Source organism: Puma concolor, chromosome B1 (genome assembly GCF_028749965.1).
Source record: "Puma concolor isolate L17-30 chromosome B1, mPumCon1.1.hap2, whole genome shotgun sequence".
NCBI classification, from domain to species: domain Eukaryota; kingdom Metazoa; phylum Chordata; class Mammalia; order Carnivora; family Felidae; genus Puma; species Puma concolor.
Genome location: NC_141670.1, coordinates 80,391,818 through 80,417,479, shown reverse-complemented (window position 1 = coordinate 80,417,479; position 25,662 = coordinate 80,391,818). Strand labels below are relative to the sequence as shown.

At 35.6% G+C, this 25,662-nt stretch overlaps 1 protein-coding gene across 1 annotated transcript; it reads left to right on the top strand.

The window, feature by feature from the left end:
- Nucleotides 1–3: 3 nt before the first annotated feature.
- On the top strand, nt 4–25,584 carry TMEM184C (transmembrane protein 184C). Its single transcript, XM_086704138.1, has 10 exons — nt 4–715; nt 7,286–7,416; nt 7,515–7,551; nt 8,292–8,497; nt 18,213–18,287; nt 19,672–19,765; nt 22,387–22,499; nt 23,863–23,962; nt 24,438–24,609; nt 24,820–25,584. The coding sequence occupies exons 1-10, from the start codon at nt 497–499 to the stop codon at nt 25,083–25,085; spliced, it is 1,413 nt and encodes a 470-aa protein (XP_086560264.1). The 5' UTR covers nt 4–496; the 3' UTR covers nt 25,086–25,584.
- Nucleotides 25,585–25,662: the final 78 nt, after the last annotated feature.

The following is a 25,662-nucleotide window of genomic DNA, read 5'->3' as shown; positions in this document are numbered from 1 at the left end:
GGAAGCCCTGGGTTGGCTTTGGGTTCCGTTGTGGGGATGTCCCGTGGGAGTGAGTGAGGAAATCCTGGGGCCGGCAGGTTTGAGTCCTCACCTCCAATCTGCCAGCGAAATCGGGCGAAGAGACGCCTGCAGACGCGGGAGGGAGAAAGCTCTACCGCCCAAGAAAAGAGCAAGTGGGCAGGCAGCGGCGGGGCAGAACCGAACTGTATGCAGGGTCTTTAGGGGCCGGTCCTGGTCGGCGCCGCTCACCTCGAGGCCATGGTGCAGGCGGTGCTCTGGGCGATACCCAGGTGAGGGCAGCGGCTCCGCCCGGGTATTCCACCACCGAAAACTGGGTAGATGCGGTGTGGGGAAGAAAGGATGCTGCCCGCACTGCTCCCTGGTAGCACCCTGAGTGGCCGCAGTTGCGGCAGCAGTAGCAGCAGAAAGCACAACGCGGGCCGAGGAGGCGGCTCGAGCTGCTGGTAAAGTCGCCCAACAGCTGTTTCTCTGTAGCATGCGAGTTGACAAAACAACCAAAGAACAGGGCTCCCCATTACAATCTCTGTCGAGCTCTTTTTCCTTGCCATTGGGAGCTGATTTATGCGGAAACATGCCTTGCACTTGTACCTGGAGGAATTGGAGACAGTGGATTCGACCTTTAGCGGTTGTCATCTACCTGGTGTCCATAGTGGTTGCGGTTCCCCTATGCGTGTGGGAATTACAGAAGCTGGAGGTAAGAGGGTGTTTCACCATTGGCCTCTACCCTTTCTTCTACCGTCCTGCCCGTCTAAGGTTGCCCATTTTTACCCTAGATGCCCCAAACTTGATATCCTGAAAATCAGGGCATGTAAATGAGCCCAGTCTTAGTTCATAAACCTGTCTGGTTTCTTGTTCACTGGTTTTCAAAGCGTGCTGCAGGTGGAAGGAGGGCCAAGTCGAGAAAATAGAATATATTAAGATTGCTGCTTAGAAGAGCACTCTTTTGCAAGTATTCCATCAATTCCCTGAAAGTAAGATAATTTTATTGCTGAAATCTGATCTGTTCAGATACTGGACTACCTTGAAAACCATGTATTGAATTTTATTAGCATTTAACTAGCTTCCTGAATTAAAGGGTTCTAGTTGGTTTAACTTTGTTGTTTGTTTTTACTTAGAAATTAGCTCTTAACCAATAAAGATTTTGCAAACGTCCCTTGTATATTTTTTGATGTCATATTCTTATTATGACATCAGTAAAGTACTACAAACTGGAAAACCCCAAGGTAAATACTCAACTAAGATAGGTACTTTATAAAAATTGTATAATGAATTTTAAATTCTAAGTTAATAAAAACCAGCAAGTACTTTTATTTAGCAACACCTATTTTATAAGAGCAATGGTGAGACAACAGCTAGTTTAGGCTTTTTGTTATGGAAATGTTTTTACATAATTAAACAAAAATGCATTTTAATATACATTTGTTTCCTGTATGTTCACTAAGTTATATTTTGTTGACTTTCCCATATTGGCATAGCCCATGTAGTTATTTTTAATGTTCATATAATATTCCATTACGTTAAATATTTCCTCTTTGTTAGATATTTAGGTTTCTCATGATTTATCAACCAGAATTCAAGTACAGACATTTTATTACAAATAAGTATTTCTTTGAAGTATTTTTTTGGAGTGTGGTGTAGGAACTACTTTTAAGGCTAATATGTGTAGTATCAACCTACTTTAAGACTTCTCTTAGTTGTTGGTTAACTATAGTTTTTAAGTGCCAACTTTTAAGGAAAAATTTAATCTACAATCTCTACTGCAAACACCCTGAACCAAATTCTCTTCATGTCTTGCCTGAACTATTCTCAATTCACCAGCCAAAGTATCGAATTAAAACAAGTCCTGTTCTTCTCAAAGTTTTCCAGTCACTCCCGAGTCCAGATTAAAAGCTAATATCCCTCACTCTGGCCATTACAGCCCAACATAATCTGACACTACCCCACCCAATCCCCCTCTGACTTTCTCTTCTCAATTCCTTGCTTCTACCACGGGGACTTTGCTCTAACCTGTGGGAGTATGTTATCGCCTTAGGACCTTTACATTAAATGCTCCCCCTTTATGGCATTCTCTTCCCCTAGATGGTATTCTCATTCCTTTATGTCCTTCAGGTCTTTTACTTGAATGTCACCTTGCTACTCTGTTTAAAAATTGCAAGCTTTCGGGGCGCCTGGGTGGCGCAGTCGGTTAAGTGTCCGACTTCAGCCAGGTCACGATCTCACGGTCCGTGAGTTCGAGCCCCGCGTCGGGCTCTGGGCTGATGGCTCAGAGCCTGGAGCCTGTTTCCGATTCTGTGTCTCCCTCTCTCTCTGCCCCTCCCCCGTTCATGCTCTGTCTCTCTCTGTCCCAAAAATAAATAAACGTTGAAAAAAAAAAAAAATTAAAAAAAAAAAAAAATTGCAAGCTTTCCTTCATCCCAGTGATAAATCAGGCTTGTGTTCTATATGGTGAGAGAGAGAAATCTAGCACTCACCTTCATGGAACTTAGTGGTAGAGATCAATACAACAACAACAACAACAAAAAAAAGGCTATGGAAAAAACTAAAAAAAGATCTAATAAATGAACCAGCAGGCATCTTGAAAAGACCACTACCAGCTATAGAAAAGTGGAAGTGAAGGAAAGTTAGAAAGCTGTTTATGGTAGTTACGAGGTCATGGGTGCCTGAGTTACAATGACTATGGCCCAAATCAGAATAGCAGAAATAGAGATGGAAAACTGACTTTTAAGTATCCTTGGCAGTGAAGAAACAAAACTGTAAAAATGAGATGTGTAAACTGTTTACATGTTTAGGGACAGGTTTATATGAAAAACATTTGTCTTTTAAACACTAGAATCACAATGCTCACACTGAGAAGTCAGTGGGAACTGAGATTGTAGAAAACAAGAAGTTCATAAGAGCCCATCCCATGCCCATGGTGGGGCATGTACTCATTTATTGGAATGGCAAGATGACCATATGCCTTCCTTAAATTATTTCTATCTCTTACTTGGCTGAGCATGTGTAATGGAAGGTAAGTAAGTGAAATGCACACATAATGTCACACTACTCACTCTGCAGTCATTTTACCCTGCCTTATGTGCACTTATGCCCTGAGTAGCTACTCTTTCTGTAAGTTCTCCTCTCTTCCCCTCAGGAAGATTGGGCCCACAGAGCACACTCTTATTGCACTCTGAACCAAATGTTTTCAATTGGTTCAGGTTCAGTTAACCCACTCCTGGATGCTTGTCTTTAATGGTTTTTTCTACTTCAAGTTACCTTAGGGGGGAAAAATTGTGCTACTTATCTCCTCCTTGTCTTGTGAACCAAAACAACCCTGCTTATGGCTAATAAGTTTAATAATGTTAAACGATAGCCTCATATCAATGTGTCTCAAGTGTGAATAATTTATTTAGAAATTGGGGCGCCTGGGTGGCGCAGTCGGTTAAGCGTCCGACTTCAGCCAGGTCACGATCTCGCGGTCCGTGAGTTCGAGCCCCGCGTCAGGCTCTGGGCTGATGGCTCAGAGCCTGGAGCCTGTTTCCGATTCTGTGTCTCCCTCTCTCTCTGCCCCTCCCCCGTTCATGCTCTGTCTCTCTCTGTCCCAAAAATAAATAAACGCTGGAAAAAAAAATTTTTAATAAAAAAAATAATAAATAAATAAATAAATGTCAATTAAAATAAAGGTAATAATGATTTCTACAAATACCTAATGTTTACTTATTTTATTACTTAAATATGTGGATACCCAAAATAGCTTTAATTTCTTATGCATATAGCTTTTTAGGTACCTCAGAAATTAAAACAGCTATAAAACCAGTGATTCAAATTAATGGCATTAATGTGGACAGATGATGGTTTTAAGAAACTACCCCTTGCAATGTAAAAATGGTACTAACTCTATGATGCAAGGTATTTTTTAATTTGGTATCTATACTGAAATGACTCAGTTCTCTAGTCACTCGTTTTATGATCATTTGAAAAGAACTTTCTTTTTTACAGCACACTGAGGATGCTTGGCCTTTATTAGTCACAAGCACATCATTTTTCTCTTAGGTCTACCACCAAGTTGGCACTAAGGCGATTATAAAAACAAATGTGGGCATTAAAATTACTTGGCAATACTGTTCTTCATTATCACCTTATAATTGAGAAGATCTAGAATATGCTATTATTATTACTATTTTAGGTCATCATTAAAATGGATACAGATCTTCCTTGGTTTACAGTGGGATCACATCCTGATGAACCCATCATGTTAAAAATATCATAAGTAAAAATGCATTTAATGCACTTAACCTGCCAAGCATCATAGGGACATAGTCTAGCCTACATTAAACTTGCTCATAACATTTACATTAGCTTATAGAGGCAAAATCCTCTAACAGCATATTTTATAGTAAAGTGTTGAATATCTCATGTAATTGGATACTGTAGTAAAAGTGAAAAACAATAGCTCTATGGGTGCAGAAGGGTCTCAACTATGATGTTTAAAAAAAAATTTTTTTTTTAATGTTTTATTTATTTCTGAGACAGAGACCGAGCATGAGCAGGGGAGGGGCAGAGAGAGAGGGAGACACAGAATCCGAAACAGGCTCCAGGCTCTGAGCCATCAGCACAGAGCCCGACTCGGGGCTCGAACTCACAGACCGTGAGATCATGACCCGAGCTAAAGTCGGACGCTCAACCGACTGAACCACCGAGGCACCCCTCAACTATGATGTTTTAACTTTTGACTTTACAATGGTGTGAAAGCAGTGTACATTCAGTAGAGACTGTACTTCAGATTTTGAATTGTGATCTTTTCCTGGATTAGTGCTGTGTAGTATAATGTTCTTCTCATGACGCTGGGCAGGGGCAGCACGCCATAGTTTTCAGTCAACCATGCAACCATGAGGGTAAACATCTGATACATTTAAAGCCATTCTGTACACATACAGCCATTCTGTTTTTCACTTTCAGTATAGCATTCATTAAATTACATGAGCTATGAGATATCCAACACTTTATTATAAGTAAGCTGTATGTTAGATGATTTTTCCCAACTGTAGACCAATATAAATATTCTGAGTATGTTTAAGGTAGGCTAGACTAAGCTATGATGTTTGGCAGGTTAAGTGCATTAAATGCAGTTTCGGATTTAGGGTATTTTCAACTATGATAGGTTTATCAGAATGTAACCCCATCACAAGTTGAAGCTATATCAGTTGTTTACCCTCATGATTGTGTGGTTGACCTGGAGCTATAGCTCCCTGCCCCTGCCCAGCATCAGAATAGTATCATATCACACAGCGAAAAACTCAGGAAAAAATAAAAATTCAAAGTATAGTCTCCACTTAGCGCATATCACTTTTGTACCAATGTAAAGTCAAAAAATTGAAAGTTGAACTGTGTAAGTCTGGGACCATCTATACTCAATTTTAGATGAAATTGAACAGGGGTGCCTGGGTGGCTAAGTCGTTTGAGCATCCACCTCTTGATTTCAGCTCAGGTCATGATCCCATGGTTCATGGGATCTAGTCCTGGGTTCAGCTCTGCACTGACAGTGTGGAGCCTGCTTGGGATTCTCTCTCTCCCCCTCTCTGTGTCTTTCCCCCACTCATGTCTGCTTGTGCACACTCAAAATAAATAAATAAAAATTTAAAAAAATAAATGAAACTGAACCAAGCAAAAATCCCTGAAAAATGATTATAAAGACATTCCTTTTAGGATCTTCTTCTGCACATACTCACTTTTCACTTAACTATTTTGATTAATATCCAGAGTTTAAGACTTTTTGTATAGTTGACCCTTGAACAGCATGGGTATGAACTGCAGGTCCACATATGCACAGTTTTGCCGATAAATACAGTGTAAATGTATTTTTTCTTAAGATTTTTAATAGCATTTTCTCTAGCTTACTTTATTATAAGAATACAGCATATAGTACATGTAACATACAAAATATGTGTTAATGGACTATTTATGTTACCAGTAAGGTCAACATTAGGCTATTAGTGGTTAAGTTTGGGGGAAGTCAAAAATTATATATGGGTTTTTGACATTTGTTCTCTATACTTTTGTTTTCTACTTCTTTAATCTTTGACCCCTGTTGAAAAAAAATCTTGTTCAAAACAGTAAAACTAGAAGTTGTAGACTTCAGCTCTATTTTAATTAGGTGTTCAGATCCCAAAAGTACCAAAATTAAATGCCCACCTTTTTTCCTTTAAAACATTAGCATTAATGTACCCCTGCCTTGATGAGTGAATTCACAAGTTAATATAAAATTCATTCTCTAGGGCCCCACGGACAGAACAGAGGTTCAATTTTTTTTTTTTTTTTTTTTTTTTGGCAGAAAGTAAGTGAATTACTTCAACTCTACCTTAAGATGAGATAGTTGAAAGTGTATTTTTAGAAATTGAGTTTTTATAGGATAAAATATTGATCAGATACCTAAAAAAAGAAATTAGAGCTTTTTAAAATGTAGTATCCTGAGTTGATATTGTTATATGTAAGAGGGGTAGCATGTATTAACACTGTTTGCTTGGACAGTGGTTGTGGCAATACTTACCAAATGGGAGGGTTAAAAGACATAATGTATACAAAAAAAAAAAAAAAAAAACTTAGCAAAGTATTAGGCAATACTCAGTAACATGTTGTGTAACAGTAAAATTCACAGAAAATGCAGGTAGAATTTTTACTTTCCAAACATAAAAGCAAAGGAATAGACCATAAAAAGATTTTTAGAACTTGTGGAAAAATTTTAAAACTTCTGTACATCCCCAAGCACAATAATCAAATATAAAAGACAAATAACAAGCTAAGGGAAAATGATCTGATGTTAATATTCTTAATGTATACAGCGTTGTTACAAAAGGCCTCACAAGGAAAAATGCTCAACGCCATAAGGAAAAATCATCCTCCTCCCTCCATAAAAGCACAGATAGACTGGGGTGTTTTTTTGGTTTTTGGGGTTTTTTTTGTTTTTTAGGTTTATTCATTTTTGAGAGAGAGAGGATCTCAAGCAGGATCCACACTGTCAGCACGGAGCTCGATGTGGGGCTTGAACCCATGAACTGTGATGTCATGACCTGAGCCAAAATCAAGAGTCTGGTGCTTATCCGGCTGAGCACCCAGGCGCCCCTAGGCTGTTTTTTGAAGAAGAAGAAAACAAGCAACTAGTTATTTGGAAAATGTTGGGCCTCATTAGTAATTACATAAATCTAAATTTTAGAAATAAAAAATATTTTATTTAGGTCTTTCATTTTAATATCAGAGGATTTATTTTAAATATGTTCTTTTATTTTAGGTTGGAATACACACAAAGGCTTGGTTTATTGCTGGAATTTTTTTGCTGTTGACTATACCTATATCACTCTGGGTGATATTACAACATTTAGTGCATTATACACAACCTGAATTACAGAAACCAATAATAAGGTAAACCTTAACATATTGTGATTCTTTTACTGTTGTGTTTGCTTGTTTCATAAATATGATGTAAAAGGTTTTTAATTTATGCTTTGCTTTCCAAATAGGATTCTTTGGATGGTACCCATATACAGTTTAGATAGTGTAAGTATGTTTCATTTTATCTCATTAGTTAAGAACTTGTTTGATGATACAACAATATTTACAGAATGCTTAAGGTAATGAAAGTTTATTATTCGACAGTAGGGGTTAGATTAATAAGAAAAGTGAAAAGATTCACTTGTTTTTAATGTTAATAAAAAAGATGAAGTATGACAGTAGAAAAGACGGGTGTTTTAAAAAAAAAATCTATAGCTGTTTTCTTTGCTGTATCTTTTAAAATTTCCGATTATGTGTTCTTAGTCCTTTAAAGAATGTAATACTTAAAATTACATTACATCCTTTTTATTTACTAAATTTTTTATGGGGGGGGAACAAAAAAAAACCCTTCCCCAGTGGATTCTGGGGAACAACATGCAGTTGTCACAGATGACTGCTTTAATTTAATTAAATTAAAGGAAATGTCTTTAATTGCATTTTCAGTGATCATCTCAAGAAAAATTGCATGTTATATTAAAGAACCCGATGACAAAATAATTTAGCTTCTTTCTTCATATTCACTATTTACATGAATGTTTTTGTTTACCAGTATCCAATATGTTTATTGCTTTTAAAAATTCATTTCACAGATTGTCTGGTAGCCCTCATAAATTTTAGAAAGTTAGATGGAAATATGTGACAAGACATCTCAAGTTTAAAAATTAGCATTGTGAATACTATGAATTGGAATGGCAATTCATTTTATCTTAGCTCCAACTATTTTTAACCTCTCTGCTTTTTCATAGTGGATAGCTTTGAAATATCCCAGCATTGCAATATATGTGGATACCTGCAGAGAATGTTATGAAGCTTATGTCATTTACAACTTTATGGGATTCCTTACCAATTATCTAACTAACCGGTATCCAAATCTGGTATTAATTCTTGAAGCCAAAGATCAGCAAAAACATTTCCCTCCTTTGTGTTGTTGTCCACCATGGACTATGGGAGAGTAAGTATGTTTGGTTTTAGTCTTTTTATGTATTTAAACAGAATTTTTAAGCATCAGTCAGTTCTCTGCAAAGTGTGTTAAGTACTATGAGCAGGACAAAAAGTTAAGAAGAGTTCCTACCCTCAAGTAGTTCATAATCAAGTTTAAAGAATAATAAAACACATATTTATAATCCACACATACAAATTACTCTCATACATTATTCATCCTAAATAGCAAACTTAAAACATTGCAGGGGAAGAAAACCTTAGAAATCATTTAATCAACATCCTTTTACAATTGGAACCCAGGATCTATAGAGATTAACTTACTTGAGATTACATAGATAGTTAATGGCAAAATCAGGTGTAAGACCCAAGGAGAAGGTAGTCTAGGTGGGGAAACAGTATATGAGATAGGAGCAACAAATAGTATTTATTCCAGTACTAAATAATGGGTTAATTGGCCTTATTATATATCCATAGAGGACAGTAAAGGAAAATAAAGCCTGACAAATTCAGTTGAAGCTAAGATTGCATTTTTTACATGAATGAGCCATTTGATATTTTTCAACAAGGAAACATTTGACAATGCCATTTTAGAAAGATAAATTTTGCAATACTATTCAGGATATATTAGAGGGAGGAAGATTCCAGAGATGGGGAAATAAATTAGAAGGTTATTACAGTGGTCCATTTGTGAGATAAGCTGAAAAGGAGGAATGAAATTGGAATAGAAAGGAAAGAGACTGAAACTGAAGGACTGGTAGGAGTTGATCACTGATAATGGAGAATAAGGTGAAAGTTGAAAGTCAAGGTAACTGGAAAGATTTGGAGTTATAGTAATCAATGTAGATATACAACCTAGGGGTACCTACATTGCCTCCCATGAGATACAGAACCATTTGTACAACATTGGGACTAAATAGGTCTCTAGTTTACACATTTGAAATGACAGGGAGCTACCTAGCTATTTTAAGTAATAAGCTCCTAATGTGTTCATTAACACACTCGGTATGTATTGAGCACCTAGTGTGTGCCAGTATATGGATATATCTTAATGCACATAACAGATGTAGAACTCGTGGAACCAACATTTTGCCTCAGAGGTTTGGAATTAAATGAAGACACAAATAATAGAGTTACTTATATCAAGAAATGCTTTGAAGGGAAAAGAACAATAGTGTATGAAAGAGGATAGTAAGGGAGAAGTATTATAATTTGGGGACCAGGGGAGAGATACTGCGCTTAGCAAAAAATACAACACAGAGATTTATAGCTAATGAGCAGATTGAGGTGGTCACTGGATGGAAAATTACTAAGAGGAGACATCAAGAGTAGGGGTTCTCTCTCAATAGACATAATCGAATTCTTACTAAGGGCAGGCCAAGCACTTACACATCAAGAATGGGAGATGAGGAGCTTGATTAAATATCAAAGGTAATCAGATATCAAGGGTAGGATGACTTAGCAGTATTTTTTGCTGAGACTGACTTAGATCAAGGCCAAGGCCTGAGAATGATACCTAGTTGAAAAGAGAGCTCAGAGGAGTCCTGTTAAAGTTCATTCAAGGAGAGAGTCGTTGTCAAATGAGAAGCCATTATAGGATGTTAAATAGAGGCCCTGGTATGCCAATTTCATTTTCAAAGATTACTGCTCTTGGTAGAGCAAGTGGGCAAGGATGGAAGAGATTGCAGTGGTCCAGTAAATATGATGATGATAGTTCAGCTTTGATCAGGACTCTCCTCCTAATACTGCAGAACCTAAAATGAGGCTCTAGCTGTATCATCACAATTAGCTAGTTGTTAACTAAAACCCCAAACCTTTTTCAGACCATGCTACTGGCCAAAATTCCCCTGTGTTGTGTTTGTGTAATTGATATGTTCCTAATCACACAGTTAACATTTATTCTTGTTAAATCTCTTCATGTTGGTTTCATTTTTTTTCTGATACCCTTGAATTCTGACAACTGCTTCCTGAATAATGTCAGCAATGCATCCATAGTTCAGGTATTCTTTTCTTTCAGAGGATATTCAGTATTTACCAAGTCATACAGTTTGGAGGTATGGTTTTAGTAATAGTAAAACGTCTGTTGTGTATAACCACATTGTAGGTTACCAGTCTCCCTGTAGTAGATAACTAGTGTTACAAATCTGATCATTAATCAGGCTATTGCTGTTTAGGATAATTCAGTATAATGCATTTGTTATAAAATGTAAATACAATGGCAAGTTTGCAGTTGTTAATTGATAAAAACTAAGTCTGCTTTTTATACTCTGTTTGCTGTAACATAAACAGCACAATGAGTTTTCTTTTAATGAACATTAAATTTTGTGTATATTCATGAGAGGAGGGAAAATAGATTACCTAATTGTTGCAGGGAGTATGGCCAGAGTCGCAAAAGATGAGTCCGCAAACAAAATGCAGTTAAGTAAAGGTCCTGACTCAAAAATGAAGCTTCTTTTTATTAGGATAATTGCTAAAGACTACATACATAAAGTCAGCTAAGCAAGTGTGTTAATCAATCTAATGGTTTAGCTTTTCAAGGTTGAATTTCGAGTTAATTGGTTTCTATAGCACTAGGAAGGGTCAGGTGTGAAGGAGGATCCGGCCCTGGACAATGTTAATGGCTCTAGTGTTCAGCTGTGTAAACGTGTCCTAAGGCCTTGCACCTTCTCCAGCCCTTCCCTTTTGAAGTCTTTTCCTTTGATGCTTCTCCTGCATCTCCCACATCTAATGATTTAGTACACTTATGAAGCAAATGTTTTCATGAAATGGTACTAATCCGTATTACATATTCTCTTCCTCTTGTTTAAGATTGCTCTAAGGTATATACCTTGTAGTGGAGTGCTAGGTCTTTAGATTTTGTTCAGCATTGTTAGCAGTAAATTTCCTTTTTTTTTTTTTAAAGTATTTATTTTGAGAGAGACTGCGGGAGAGAGACAGAAAGAGAGGGAGAGAGAATCCTAAGCAGGCTCACACTGTGTGCTCAGAGCCTGACTTGGGGCTCGAACTCATGAACCGCAAGATCATGCCTGAGCCAAAATCAAGAGTCCAACGCTTAACCGACTGAGCCACCCAGGTGCCCCAATGGTAAATTGGTTTCTGAAGTGGCAGTACCATATTAGTCTCCCACTGACAGTATAAAACACTTCTAGGGGCTCTGGGTGGCTCAGTAGTTAAGGGTCTGACTTCGGCTCAGGTCATGATCTTGGGGTTTGTGAGTTAGAGCCCTGCGTCAGGCTCTCTGCTGTCAGCACAGAGCCCGCTTTGGGTTCTCTGTCTCCCTCTCTCTGCCCTTTCCCCACTCACGTGCTATCTCTGTCTCTCAGAAATAAACATTTAAAAAAAACTCTTTAAAAACACACTTCTAATTGAACCACATCCTCACCTACATTTGGAATTACCTAGACTTCTTTATGTTTGTATATCAAGAGGGTGTAAAGTGGTATATTGCTGTGGTCTTAATTTGGATTTCCCTGATTAGTAATGAAGTTGAGCAACTTTTCATGTATTTATTAACCATTTATGTTTTCCTTTTCTGAGGAATGCTTGTTTTCTGTTTCTCATTTTTTTAATGGGTTGTCTGTCTTGTGGCTTCATAGGGGATCTTTATATATTTAGATATTCTTTGTTTAGTGTGTATTGAAAATATCTTTTCCAGTTTTTGGCATATCTGTCACCTTTATTAAATCTTCTGATAAATGGAAGTTTTGGATCTTAATATAGTTGAATTTATCTCATAGTCAGTACTTTTTGTGTCTCATTCAAAATATTATCTCCAATTACAGCATTATAAAAACATTGTCCTGTGCTTTTCTTGTAAACATTTCAAAATTTTCCTGTTAAGACATAGAAACACTTATTGTTTTGTGTGTATGTTGTGTGAGGTAGGAATGCAGTTTCATTTTATTCCATTGACTAATTTCCCTAGCATCATTCTGTCCCTTCTACTTCACTCACCTCTCTGGTCATCTCTGTTGTGTGTGAAGTTTCCATGTGTATGGGTCTGTTTGTGGCTTTTTGATTTTGGTTTTTTGGGTTTGTTTTTGTTTTTGTTTTTGTTTTTTCCTGTTTTATTGGTTAACTTTTCTATTGCTGGACCAATTCCATACATTAATCACTACAGGTTGTTAATAAGCCTTAAAATGAGGGACAAGTGCCCCGACCCTATTATCTTGCTATTTTTGATTCTTTGCTCTTACATATAAAATGTAGAAACAAGTTTGTCAAGTTGCTTGAAAAACCTCTTGGGGTTTTTTATTGTAATTAATCTTTATTGACATCTTTATGATTTTTTTAGTATTACCTATGAATATGGTCTAGGTTTCTGCATATTTAGCTCTTCATTTATCTTTCAAAAGTACATTTTTCTCATAGAAGCCTTGTACATCTTTGTTGACTTCATAAATGTATTTTATTGCTATTATAAGTGGAATCTATCTTAAAAATCATTTTAACTGCTTCTAGTGTGTATAAAAGCACATTGGGTTTGCATATTAACCTTATATCCAAAAATCTTGTTACATTTTCTTAGTCTGTAGACTTTTTAAGTTCCCTGTGAAGATGTCCTCTTCAATTAAAGGATTTCTTTGATTTTTAGTCTTTATACTTATAAATTACTCTTCTTACCATGCTGGTATCTCAAGATATTCTTGCACTATTCCTGATCTTGAAGGGAATTCTTATAAAATATAATTGAATTTTATGTTTTTAAAGGTGTTTTATAGGCATCCTTTATCAGATAAAATAAGCTTTTACCCATAGCTTGTTGAATTTTTAATCATGACTAAATGATTAAATTGCATCAAATGCTTATGCTGTATCTATTGAGATGGTTGGTTTTTGCCTTAACCTGTTAATTTAGTGAATTAGATTGATAACTTTTCTAATGTTAAAACTTCCTTGCATTTTGAGATGTGATTAAGATGTATTATCTGTTTTTCTACATCATGAGATTTGATTTGCTAATACTTTGTTTAGAATTTTTACATCTATACTCTTGAGTAAGTTTAGACTATAAGTTTCTTTTTTACACTGTTCCTGTCTGGTTTTCATATCCAAGTTATACTGCCTGAATAGGTATTGCCTTTTACTTGTGTATCACAGGAAGAGATTATATACTATAGCTTGAAAGATTAGACCTGGACTTTGTGGGAGGACAGTTACAGAACTATTTAGGCTTCCTGTTGTTTCTGAAATCATTTTTTAATATAATTTTAGGAATTAGGCAGAATAAACAGTTTTTAAATGTACAGGCATACATTAGTTTATATCTTCTCAATCTCTTCTGGATCTGTTACGATTCCTTTTCCATTTCTGATGTTAAATTTAATATCTTTATTTTTTCTTTGAACAATCTTGCCAAAAGTTTGCCTATACCTACTAATCTTTTCAAGAAGTGACTTTTGGCTCTGTAATATACTGGTTTTCTCTTTGATTAATTTCTGCTCTGTTTTTACTTCCTACCTCCCATTTGTTTTGGTTTACTATCTTTTCCTAATATGTTAGAGTCTTAGCTCACTGATTTACAGAGCCTTTCTTCTTTTTTTACTACTGCTTTAAAACTGTACATTTCCCTCCAAGTTTTACATTCACTGAATCCCAGTTTTTGTTGTTTTATTTTTTATTTTTTTTAATTGGCATATAATTGACATACATTATGTTAGTTTCAAGTATACAACCTAATTATTCGGTATTTCTATATATTGCAAAATGATCACTACAATATATCTAGTTAATATCCATCACCACACAAATCCCAAACTTTATATTTTTATTGTCATCCCATTTAATGCTTTTAAATTCCTATTGGGATTTCTTCTTTACTGTAATTATTCTGGAGTATTTTTAGATTTCCAAACAGGACTTTTTGGGGAGGGTTTTGGATTTCATTTTATTGATTTGCATTGCAGTCAGAGAATAGAATCTCTGACAGTCTTTGGAATTGGTTAAGATTTGTTTCATGCCCTTTAGTACATGATCAGTTTTTATAAAGGTTCCCTGTGTGCTTGAAGAGAATGTGTATTCTATATTAATGAGTGGCTTTGCTATATATTCATGTCCATTGGGTCAATCTAATATGTTATTCAACTTTTCTATATTTCTGTTGATTTTGACTACTTGTCTGTCATTTACTGAAAGAGATTGTTTAAATTCTGCCACTGATTATTTGTCACTTTCTTCCTGTACTTTGGTCATCTGGTTTATATATTTTGATGCTTTTTCTACTCCAACTAATTTTTTATTATCTTAAAGCTGTTTTATCTGATATTACCAGGTATCCCATCTTTCCTTTGTTTAGTATTTGCCTGGCTTATCTTTTGCTGTCTTTTACTTTCATCCTTTCCATCTCCTTATGTTTTAGATGTATCATTTTTTTTTAAGTTTAGTATTTTTTTAATTCTTTTTTGTTTAATGTTTACTTATTTTTGACAAAGAGAGAAACAGCATGAGTCGGGGAGGGGCAGAGAGAGGGGGAGACAGAATCCGAAGCAGGCTCCAGGCTCTGAGCTGTCAGCACAGAGCCCGACCTGGGGCTCGAACTCACAGACCGTGAGATCATGACCTGAGCCGAAGTCGGACGTTTAACCAACTGAGCCACCAAGGCGCCCCAGTATTTTTTTAAATTCTAATCTAATAATAGGCTATTTACATTTTTGTGGTTGTTGATATGTTCATTTAAAATCTTGCCATCTGTTTATTTCCTCTTTGTCTCACTTTCTTCTTTCATTGATTGCATTTTTTTGAGTAAGCCTTTATTGTAAAATAATTTTCAATTTATAGAAAAGTTGCAAAAGACAAGACAGATTTCTAATACGCCCTTTACCCAGCTTCCCCTAATGTTACATAACATCTTATGTAATCGTGGTATATTCGTCAAAACCAAGAAATAACATTGGTATAATACTATTAACTGCAGACTCTTCAGATCTCTCAAGTTTTTCCACTAATGCCCTTTCTCTGTTCCAGGATCCAATTCAAGAATCCACGTTTTAATAAAGATTTTAATAAATAATTTTAAGGTTTTCCAAACATTAAAGGAATACAAACAAATATAAACAAATCTATTTTATAATACCCACATTTAACAAATATTAATATATTGTAGGTCCATCATTCCTTATTGGTGATTATAAAATATTTTTTAAAACCCTTGAAAGCCAAAAGCTTTTTCACAGGTTATATGGTGGCAAAACAGTGTATCATCTTTAACTAATTTTAACGTGACTACTTTTAAGTCTTTTATAGATTTAACTACAAGTGTTAGAAGGTCCTCACTCCTTGTATCTCAGAGCAATTCGGGATCCATTACTTCTTTCTGAAGTATGACCTTTAAAAATTTCTTTAGTGTCAATGTATCAGTGGTAATTTTTCTCAGATGTACTTATCCAAAAGGTTTGCCTTCATTCTTAAAAGACAGTTTTGCTGGATGTATAATTCTGTGTTGACAGGAATTTTCTCCAAGCCTTTTGAAGATTTTATTCTACCTGATTCTGGCTTCCATTGTTACTATTAAGCCTCTCCTGTCAACCTAATTGTTATTCCCTTATAGATGACCTAGCTCCAACTGCTTTTAAGACCCTGTCTTTGATGTTTTGCAGATTCACTATGAAGTATCTAGGTTGTTGTTTCTGTTTTTAGTCCTCCTTAATTTACAGAGTGCCTCAACCTACAGATTCATATCTTTCATCAGTTCTGAAAAGTTCCTAGCAATAACTTCTTGTGATTTTATCTTTACTCTGTCTTAACTATGAATATATGTCAGACCTTCTGATTCTATTCAGTTCTTTGTAACTCTCTTTCACATTTGTTTCTTTGTCTCGGCCTTTGCTACGTTCTAGGCAGTTTCTTCAAATTCATCTTCAGTTCATTTATTCTCTGCAGCTTTCAAAGTTATCTAATTGGCTAATCCATTTGTAAAGAGTATAGGACAGGAAGAACAGCATGTACAGCCAAGGCATTCTCTCAAGAGGTCTTGAAACAAGCCCAAGTGCACTCCCTAGGCCCCCTCAGGGAGGCACACTTAGCTGTAAGTGGGAGTGAACCACCTTAGCACAGAGAAGTCTCTCAGCACATAGAACCTCAACAGTTTCTTTATTCAGTCCTGATTCAACACCTCAAGACCTGTATGCCGAATCTTCTCAGTCTTAATGCAATTCTTAAATTAGGGGATTCATAATACATTACATTGATAATCAGTTCTCCTGATAGTAGTGCTAAATAAAGCATTTGCCCTCAGAGCAACTTGGTTTTTTTGTTTTTGTTTTTGTTTCATTTTTAAGTTTATTTTGAGGGAGAAAGAGAGCACAAGCAGGGAGAAGGCAGACTGAGAATCCCAAACAGGCTCTAAGCCCAGTGCAAGGCTTGATCTTGTGAACCAAGATCATGACCTGAGCCCTTTAGCCAAGATCAAGAGTCAGACGCTTAACCACTGAGTCACCCAGGCACTCCAGAGCAACTTGGTCTTTTAAGAAGGCTTGCACAACACAGGTAGAGCCGTTTTTGTTTTGTTTTTGTTTTCCCCTTGTAAATTTTCCCCTACATTGAGTAATTTTACATTTATGCAGGATCTTTGTTTTGTCCTTTCATAAATCTAGTTAGTGATACTCTCTGGAATGATATTTAAATTCCAAACTTGAAAGAAAACTGAATTCTAAATGTAAATAAGTAATACTTTTTTTTTTTTTTTTTTTTTTTTTTTTAGTTTAGTTTTGAGAGAGAGGGAGAGAGGGAGAATCCCATACAGGCTCCACACTGAAAGTATGGAGCCTGAAGCAGGGCTCAAGCTCACCTTAAGCAGGGCTCAAACTCACAAACTGCAAATCATGACCTGAGCTAAAGTTGGATGCTTAAACTGACTGAGCCACCCAGGTGCCCCTAAATAATACTTTCTGAATACGCTTTCACATATACATGCACACAATTCATCCGTTACTGTCTTTCTTCCAGAAACATACAGGGACACGTTTTTGTTCTTTCTGTGCTGCGCTATTCAGGAATTTGAAACTGAACACAGAAAGGGGGATCTTTCAGAAGATGTAGTTGTCAAATAATTTAAAAAACAGCATTTAAACAGTTTGTTTGCTATCATCCACATTCTTCCCCAATTGCCATTTAGAATGACTAAATCAAAAGAATTAAATATAGAGGCACCTGGGTGGCTCAGTCAGTTAAGGGTACAACTCTTGGTTTCGGCTCAGGTCATGATCTTACAGTTTTGTGAGTTCGAGCCACATGTCTGGCTCTGTGCTAGCAACACGAAGCCTGCTTGGGATTCTCTCTTTTCTCTCCCTCTCTCTCTCTCGGTCTCTCTGTACCGTCTCAATTCACACTGTCTCTGTCTCACAATAAATAAACCTAAAAAAAATTTTTTTTAATAAAAGAATTAAATATAAATATGGCATCATTTGTCAAAGGGATTTTAGGGGCGCCTGGGTGGCGCAGTCGGTTAAGCGTCCGACTTCAGCCAGGTCACGATCTCGCGGTCCGTGAGTTCGAGCCCCGCGTCAGGCTCTGGGCTGATGGCTCAGAGCCTGGAGCCTGTTTCCGATTCTGTGTCTCCCTCTCTCTGCCCCTCCCCCGTTCCTGCTCTGTCTCTCTCTGTCCCAAAAATAAATAAACGTTGAAAAAAAAATTAAAAAAAAAAAAAAGGATTTTAATATAGGAGGCTTTGGAGAAAATCTGATACTATTTAAATGAGTAGTCGAAATGCTAAGTTTTTTGTTCTTTGGCAGAGTATTGCTGTTTAGGTGCAAACTGGGTGTACTGCAGTATACAGTCGTCAGACCATTCACCACCATTGTTGCTCTGTAAGTACAAAGAACTCATTATTTTTCTTTTCATTCTCATGCTCTTGAGAACAATTGAGTAGACATACCAAGAGCATTAATTTACTTGTTTATGATATATATGTATATATATATATATATATATATATATATATATATATACTCTTATAAAAAGCAACGTGTATGAAAACCCTACTTTTAAAAATAAGGTGACCATTTATAGGCAGAGAATCACTATGGAATTCTTCTAAATAACATTCTCTAGTTCATTCTGGAAAACATTTTTAAGGTACTTTTTTCCCCAAATATTAATATTCACACAGCTTTACAGAAACATCGATTACATGAAGTTAAAGTATACTACTTTAGGTTCATTATATGGTTTTGTTTTTTATATGGTTAACTTAGACTATGACTACTATATTCCAAGGATGAAATCATAATTTTCTTATTTAAGAATTCTGTCAAGGCTTAGGAGATGAGGTAAGATGGTATATCATTAAGCTATCTGGTAAAACTATTCCCTAAAAATTTAAGAACATCAGATAATTTAAAGTGAGAAGATTGCATATTTTATCTGCTAATCATAACTAATATTGTGCATTTTCAGAGAAAGAGGGAAGAAAGGTGAAAGAAGCATTCAGTTCCTTATTCTACCTTTGACCTAGCAATTCTTTAGCAGTATTTACCTTAGAATTAAAACTAATTAACTTGGGGGCGCCTGGGTGGCGCAGTCGGTTAAGCATCTGACTTCAGCCAGGTCACGATCTCGCGGTCCGTGAGTTTGAGCCCCGTGTCAGGCTCTGGGCTGATGGCTCAGAGCCTGGAGCCTGTTTCCGATTCTGTGTCTCCCTCTCTCTCTGCCCCTCCCCCGTTCATGCTCTGTCTCTCTCTGTCCCAAAAATAAATAAAAAATGTTGAAAAAAAAAATTTTTTTTTTAAAATAAAATAAAACTAATTAACTTGTTTATGATGGCAGGCTTTATTTGCCTGCAGTTTAGAAACTGGGTAATAAATCACATAAGCTAATACTTAGATATGGGTATTCATAAAATTTACCTCCCGAGACAAGTTGTAGGAAAAGTTATACTTGTAGTTATAGACTTGGATTATAACCCTATAACTATCAAGCTTTTGAAAATTAGGCAACCTAATTTTTTTTAATCTAGTAATTATCCTTTCTAGTTCAGTGCATGTATCTTATTTTGGAATTAAGATGCAGAAATAATCATTTGGTAATGTTACTAAAAAATGTTTAATTTTGAACCACTTCTATGACCAAAATCAAGTGATTATCTACAGGGTCTTTTAAATAAACTGACTCCTAAATTTAAATATTTCTGTCAATGCTATGTTTTAAAATATATATTTGATTTAATCATAGATCTTATTTTTACCATTTCAGAATCTGTGAGCTGCTTGGTATATATGATGAAGGAAACTTTAGCTTTTCAAATGCTTGGACTTACTTGGTTATAATAAACAACATGTCACAATTGGTAAGTAAATATTTTATTTATTTATTTATTTTTAAAAATTATTTTAAGTAGACTCTATATCCAGCATGGGGCCCAAACTTAAGATCCTAGGATCAAGGGGTCACAAGCTCTACTGACTAAGCCAGCCAGGTATCCCAATAAATATTAACTGTATTAAATTAGTATCTGTGACTCTAAATTTTCTTAGGAAAAGTTTGAGAATGAAGTTTGTTATTTTTTAATCTTGAAATTTCATTTATAGGAAAGAACCTGAAGAAATTTTAACATGTCCTTATACATATATAAAGATATAATATCTTTGGGTTAATTATTTGGTGACTTTTACCTTGACCTGTTGATCATGTTTGTTCATTTGGTTGTGGTAGTCACTACATAGTTGTGTGGATATGTCATAAATAAAAGCACAATGCTCTCCTTAAAATATACATAACCAGGGCATACTCAATAAGAGAATATATCTAATTGGATTATGACAGTACAAGGTTTGAATAAAAATGGGAGAATAAAATACTCTTATGTATTTGGAATTAAAGGAAAATTGTGAACGCCAAGTTTTAAAAAAAATGTTCTAGAGGGGCACCTGGGTGGCTCAGTCGGTTGAGCCTCTGACTTTGGCGCAGGTCATGATCTCACTTTCCATGAGTTTGAGCCCCACTTTGGGCTCTGCTGACAGCTTGGAGCCTGGAGCCTGCTTCAGATTCTCTGTCTCCCTCTCTCTGTCTCTGTCCCTCCCCTGCTCATGCTCTGTCTCTCTCTCTCTCTCTCAAAAATAAATAGAGGTTAAAAAAAAAAAAAATTAAAAAAAATGTTCTAGAAACTGAAATGCTCTAAAAAAATAATTGTCCGATCCTTTCAACTTAAGAACTTGCACTTCATTTAAATCTTTAATGTTTTCAACAAAATAATAGGTGGAATGACATGCACGTGTGTTATTAGATGTTTATAATAAAAATTATATGCCTGTGGGAACATCTGGGTGGCTTAGTCGGTTAAGCATCCAACTTTGGCTCAGGTCAGGTCATGATCTCATGGTGCATGAATTCAAGCTCCACTCTGAGCTCCCCACTCTCAGCATGGAACCCACTTTGGATCCTCTGTCTCCCTCTGTCTCTGCTTTTCCCCACCTCGTGCTTTCTGTCAAAAATAAACATTTAAAAAAAATTATATGCCTGTGTATTTAAAGCTTTCCCTTATGTTCATGTTCTTTAAAACCAGTAATTCCATTAATGGGAATGTAATCCTCAAGAAGTAGTTGTAAGGGGGTGCCTGGGTGGCTCAGTCAGTTAAGTATCTGTCTTGGTTTCAGTTCAGGTCATTATCTCATGGTTTGTGGGATAACCCCTCATGGGGCTCTGCAATGACAGCGTGGAGCCTGCTTGGGATTCTCTCTCACCGTTTCTCTCTCTGCCCCCACTCCTGCTCATACATGCATGCACGTGCTCTCTCTCAAAATAAACATTAAAAAAAAAAAAGAAATAGTTGTGTTTTTGGTTTGTTGAATATCTTTGTATATACAGACTATTTGTAATAGCAAAAGACTGGAAACCATTCAAAGCCCAGTGATAACGACTGGTTAAATGTATGATGGTCCTTCCACTGGTCAAAATACTAGGCAGTAATTAAAAATAATCCTTATGAGGGGCCAACCTAGTTGGCTCAGTCGGAGGAACTTGCAACTCTTGATCTCAGGGTTGTGAGTTGGAGCCCCATGTTGGGTGTAGAGAGTACTTAAAATCTTTTAAAAAGTAATAATAATAATCCTTATGAAATATATGAAAAAGTAAGGTACTTTAAGTGAGGGAAAATCAGGCAACCAAATTTTATTTTCAGTTGGTGATACCTGTTAAAAACCACCTATATGTAGAATGGAATGGTTGGACAATGGGACTATAGACAACTTTATATTTTACTTTACTGCTTTTATATTCTAAAATATTTCAAAGAAACATTTTCTATGACTGTAATGGGAAAAAATAAACTTTTAGGGAAATGTTTATTGCTATGTACACTATACTACGTTATTACAATTGATTTTTAAAAAATAGTTAATACTGTCTTGAGCGTTTATTTTAAAAAAGTAAATTCAGCCAGATTAACATACTGCCCTCAAGAAAAATTGTTGATTCCTTACTTTCATTTTTCATGGGCAAATTTTATTCAAATAGTACTTATTTACTGTGTTTTATAAATAACATATATATAATAGAGTAAGGTAGACTAGTCAAACTTAACTTTTACAAAATTAATGATAATTTGTATATAAAAGCAATTAATAAGCCGATCGATATATTTTTATCTTGGCTGAGGGACAGCCTTTTCTTCCTTTCATGACAGTCACTTGGTCATTGTTTTCTTTATGGGTTCCAGTAAGTGAACACTTAAAGCCACTTTCAGGGAAGACATTATGCATCTCTTATTAGAAATTTCATATCATTATTTTCATCCCCAGTAAACTATAAAAGCTTGTTGTTAATCTAAAAATAACAGAATAGAAAACCTAAAAAAAAATTGCCTGAACCATGACTGTGTACCAGGTTCTGGTTTATAACTAACTGTATGATTTCTGTTACCATATTTAATTATTCTTATTGAAGAAGTTTAACTGTTAATCTTGTTTCTAGTTTGCCATGTATTGTCTGCTGCTATTTTATAAAGTACTGAAGGAAGAACTGAGTCCAATTCAACCTGTTGGCAAATTTCTTTGTGTAAAGCTGGTGGTTTTTGTTTCCTTTTGGTAAGTGTTGCTTTCTCTTAAATGTTCTTAGTTTCTACAGGGTAATAATACTGTTGACTAGGGAGGATTTTCAAAATGGTCTTAATGTAGAAGATGAATTAAAATGTCTCTACTTACCTTTTAAAAAGTTCATCCTTTTAGCCCTTCTTGGTTTTTCATAAAGAAATAATCAGATAGTTAGCATAACATTTACAAGAAAATAATTTGAGACAATCTAAATGTCTCAACACTAGAGGAATCATTAAAATATATCATGGTCCTTTCACATAAGAGAATAGTCTGCAGTTTGGAAGATAAATATAGAATATTTAATACTGTGAGGTATAATGTTCATTAGTAAAATACATTCTTTAAAGCAGAAGACAAAACTGTTCATGGTCCCAATTTAGTGAAAGAGTGGGTGATAGGGGACCTAGAAACAAATATACTAACATACAAATATGAAAAGGGGAAAAAGAATAATCCTTGAACTCCTCTACCACCCAGAAAGAATGATTAACATTGTGGTGCACATAATGTCACATATAAAATTCCACAGAAATGGTTTCATACTATAAAAACTTGTAGAATTCAATGATATATTCAGTATATTGTGTATATAGTTCTTAGTCTATAAAGTGAGGATATAATTTTCTTGTTGTTTGGGTTTGTTTTGTTTTTTGGTTTTGCTAAGTATTCTGTTCTGTGGATGTAACTTTTTAACTAATCTTCTATTGACATTTAGTATGTTCCTGATTTTTTCACCATTACAAGCAATATTGAAGTAAAATTCTTATATGCAGAAATATGAAAACTCATCTTACTATCTTATTATTAGCTGTCTAAATTTCACCTAGGGTTATATCCATAGATGTGCTTGAAATGTTCAGTGTGACTCCATCTTGGGAGTCTGACACCTTCTGAGTTTGTCTCTAGTTCCAGCACTTCAAACAAGATGGGTTTTAATGTTTTAAAGAATAATCTGGATAATTAAGACAGGTGTAAATAACATTGAAGTATCTGTCCTGTATTTTATTTTAAATGCCTGATATACAAGGTGTTAGGCATTGTCTATGTATAGGAAGCATTTGCTTGTACACACTTTCAAAACAAAAAGACATAGAAACCAAATACTGAAGTTACATATATTTAAAAATACATAATGAAAACTCATACAATGAAACTATACTAGAAGAATAAATTTGTAAAGCAAATAAATGTTTTTAATATAGATATATGCTATAATATAATATGCTATGAAGACAGGGTGGTGGTGGTGGTCCACAAGTTGTGAGGGTTAACTTTTTTAAATGGCATATTTGTAAAACAACTGCTCATTTTATGCTTGATATAGATTTGGCGTTTACCTTTTCCTAACATATAGGCAAGCAGTAGTTATTGCTTTGTTGGTTAAAGTTGGCGTTATTTCTGAAAAGCATACATGGGAATGGCAGACTGTAGAAGCTGTGGCTACAGGACTCCAGGTTAGTGCTATCTGTGAATTTAATACGATTTTACTATTTACCCATTTTACATATTATCTCTGAAACCTGACAGCAAGCAGGCTGTGGGGCTACTATTCTCACTTCACAAATGAGGAAACGGGGAAGTGTAGGGAAACTAGCCATCATCACTCGTGGTAGAGCCAGGAATAGAACCTAGAATTTGTTTTTCCTTCTTTCTCTGTGCATTTGTCTTTAGTCCTTGGGCAGTGGATTGAGAATGCACTGTACTTTAAGATATACTTGATTGGGGAGTATAAAGGAGGTTTAGATTTTTGCCATTTTGCCTTTTTTTTTTTTGAGGTCAGAGACAGTTATTTTGGAAAATGAGTATAATACGGGGAAAAACAGATGTCAATACTTAAATACTTTTTGAAAAGAAAGATAGTGCTTTTATTTACAAAACTAGATTTAAGCTCAAAGATGGCTGATGTTTTTGTTGCTGTTGTTGTTGTAGGACTTTATCATCTGTATTGAGATGTTCCTTGCTGCTATTGCTCATCACTACACTTTCTCATATAAACCCTATGTCCAAGAAGCAGAAGAGGGCTCATGCTTTGATTCCTTTCTTGCCATGTGGGATGTTTCAGATATTAGGGATGATATTTCTGAGCAAGTAAGGCATGTTGGTAAGTACCAGCCATTTCATTCATCCAAACAGGTTATTGGAGTTCTCATACTAGGGCAATTTTGTAGCTATTTTTAAGAGATGAAAAGACTGTTTAAAGCAGTACCAGTAAAATTGGGGGTGGGGAGGTGGAACTTATTTTTAGCATGGTAAGTTTATAGTGATAAAAATAACTTTTGGCTAATTTGAAAACCTTTCTATTACTTTAAAGGGAGGACAGTCATGGGACATCCTAGGAAGAAGTTTTTTCCTGAGGACCAAGATCAAAATGAACATACAAGCTTGTTATCGTCATCATCACAAGATGCAATTTCTGTTGCCTCTTCTGTACCACCTTCACCCATGGGTCATTACCAAGGGTTTGGACACACTGTGACTCCCCAGACTACGCCTACTATGGCTAACATACCTGATGAAATGTATAATGACACTACAGGAGAGAAAAATGAACTTTCAGATAAATCTGTGGCCTCCTGAACAAGTGTGCAGAAGCAAACTATGCTCCTTCTACCATGTTATTTCATCACTTGGTATCCCATTGCTCAGGATTTTGTGCTTGGGACAAGCCATAAATGATGGAAAGTTTTCAACACAAAGAAGGTGAGAAAGCCAGGTACAACTACTGGATTTATATAACTGAGTTTTGTATATCACAAATAATCAGTCTAAATATCCTAGACTTAGACTTATTTCTTAACATTAGAGTATCACATACTCAAATGGTAGAAAATGACTCTACTAAATGTTCCTGGTGTTACATTGCTTTATGAGGAGGATGGACATTAAAAAAAAAAAAAAAAAAAAAATCAATGCTTCTACCACTGCTGCATGAATAGAACGCTCTGGAATTTAGCAGAAAGTATAATTTGGAAACGCGAATTAGTGGAACTTAATCATGTGCCATATATGCCTACCTAACAATTATTTCTCTATTTCTCAACTGGATGTCTTTCAATAAATAAGAATTTATCATTTATTTTCTGCAATTTTTTGTCTCTCATTACTTCAACATAAACTCTTAATGTTTTTTTCAAAAAGTTCTTGATTAGAGGCA

What these genes read in the sequence shown, in the direction of transcription:
- TMEM184C (XM_086704138.1), top strand. Translation starts at nt 497, where the DNA reads ATGCGAGTTGACAAAACAACCAAAGAACAGGGCTCCCCATTACAATCT. An exon ending in TAAACAACATGTCACAATTG is followed by an intron (nt 19,766 to 22,386) that starts GTAAGTAAATAT and finishes TCTTGTTTCTAG; the next exon opens with TTTGCCATGTATTGTCTGCT. An exon ending in TGAGCAAGTAAGGCATGTTG is followed by an intron (nt 24,610 to 24,819) that starts GTAAGTACCAGC and finishes ATTACTTTAAAG; the next exon opens with GGAGGACAGTCATGGGACAT.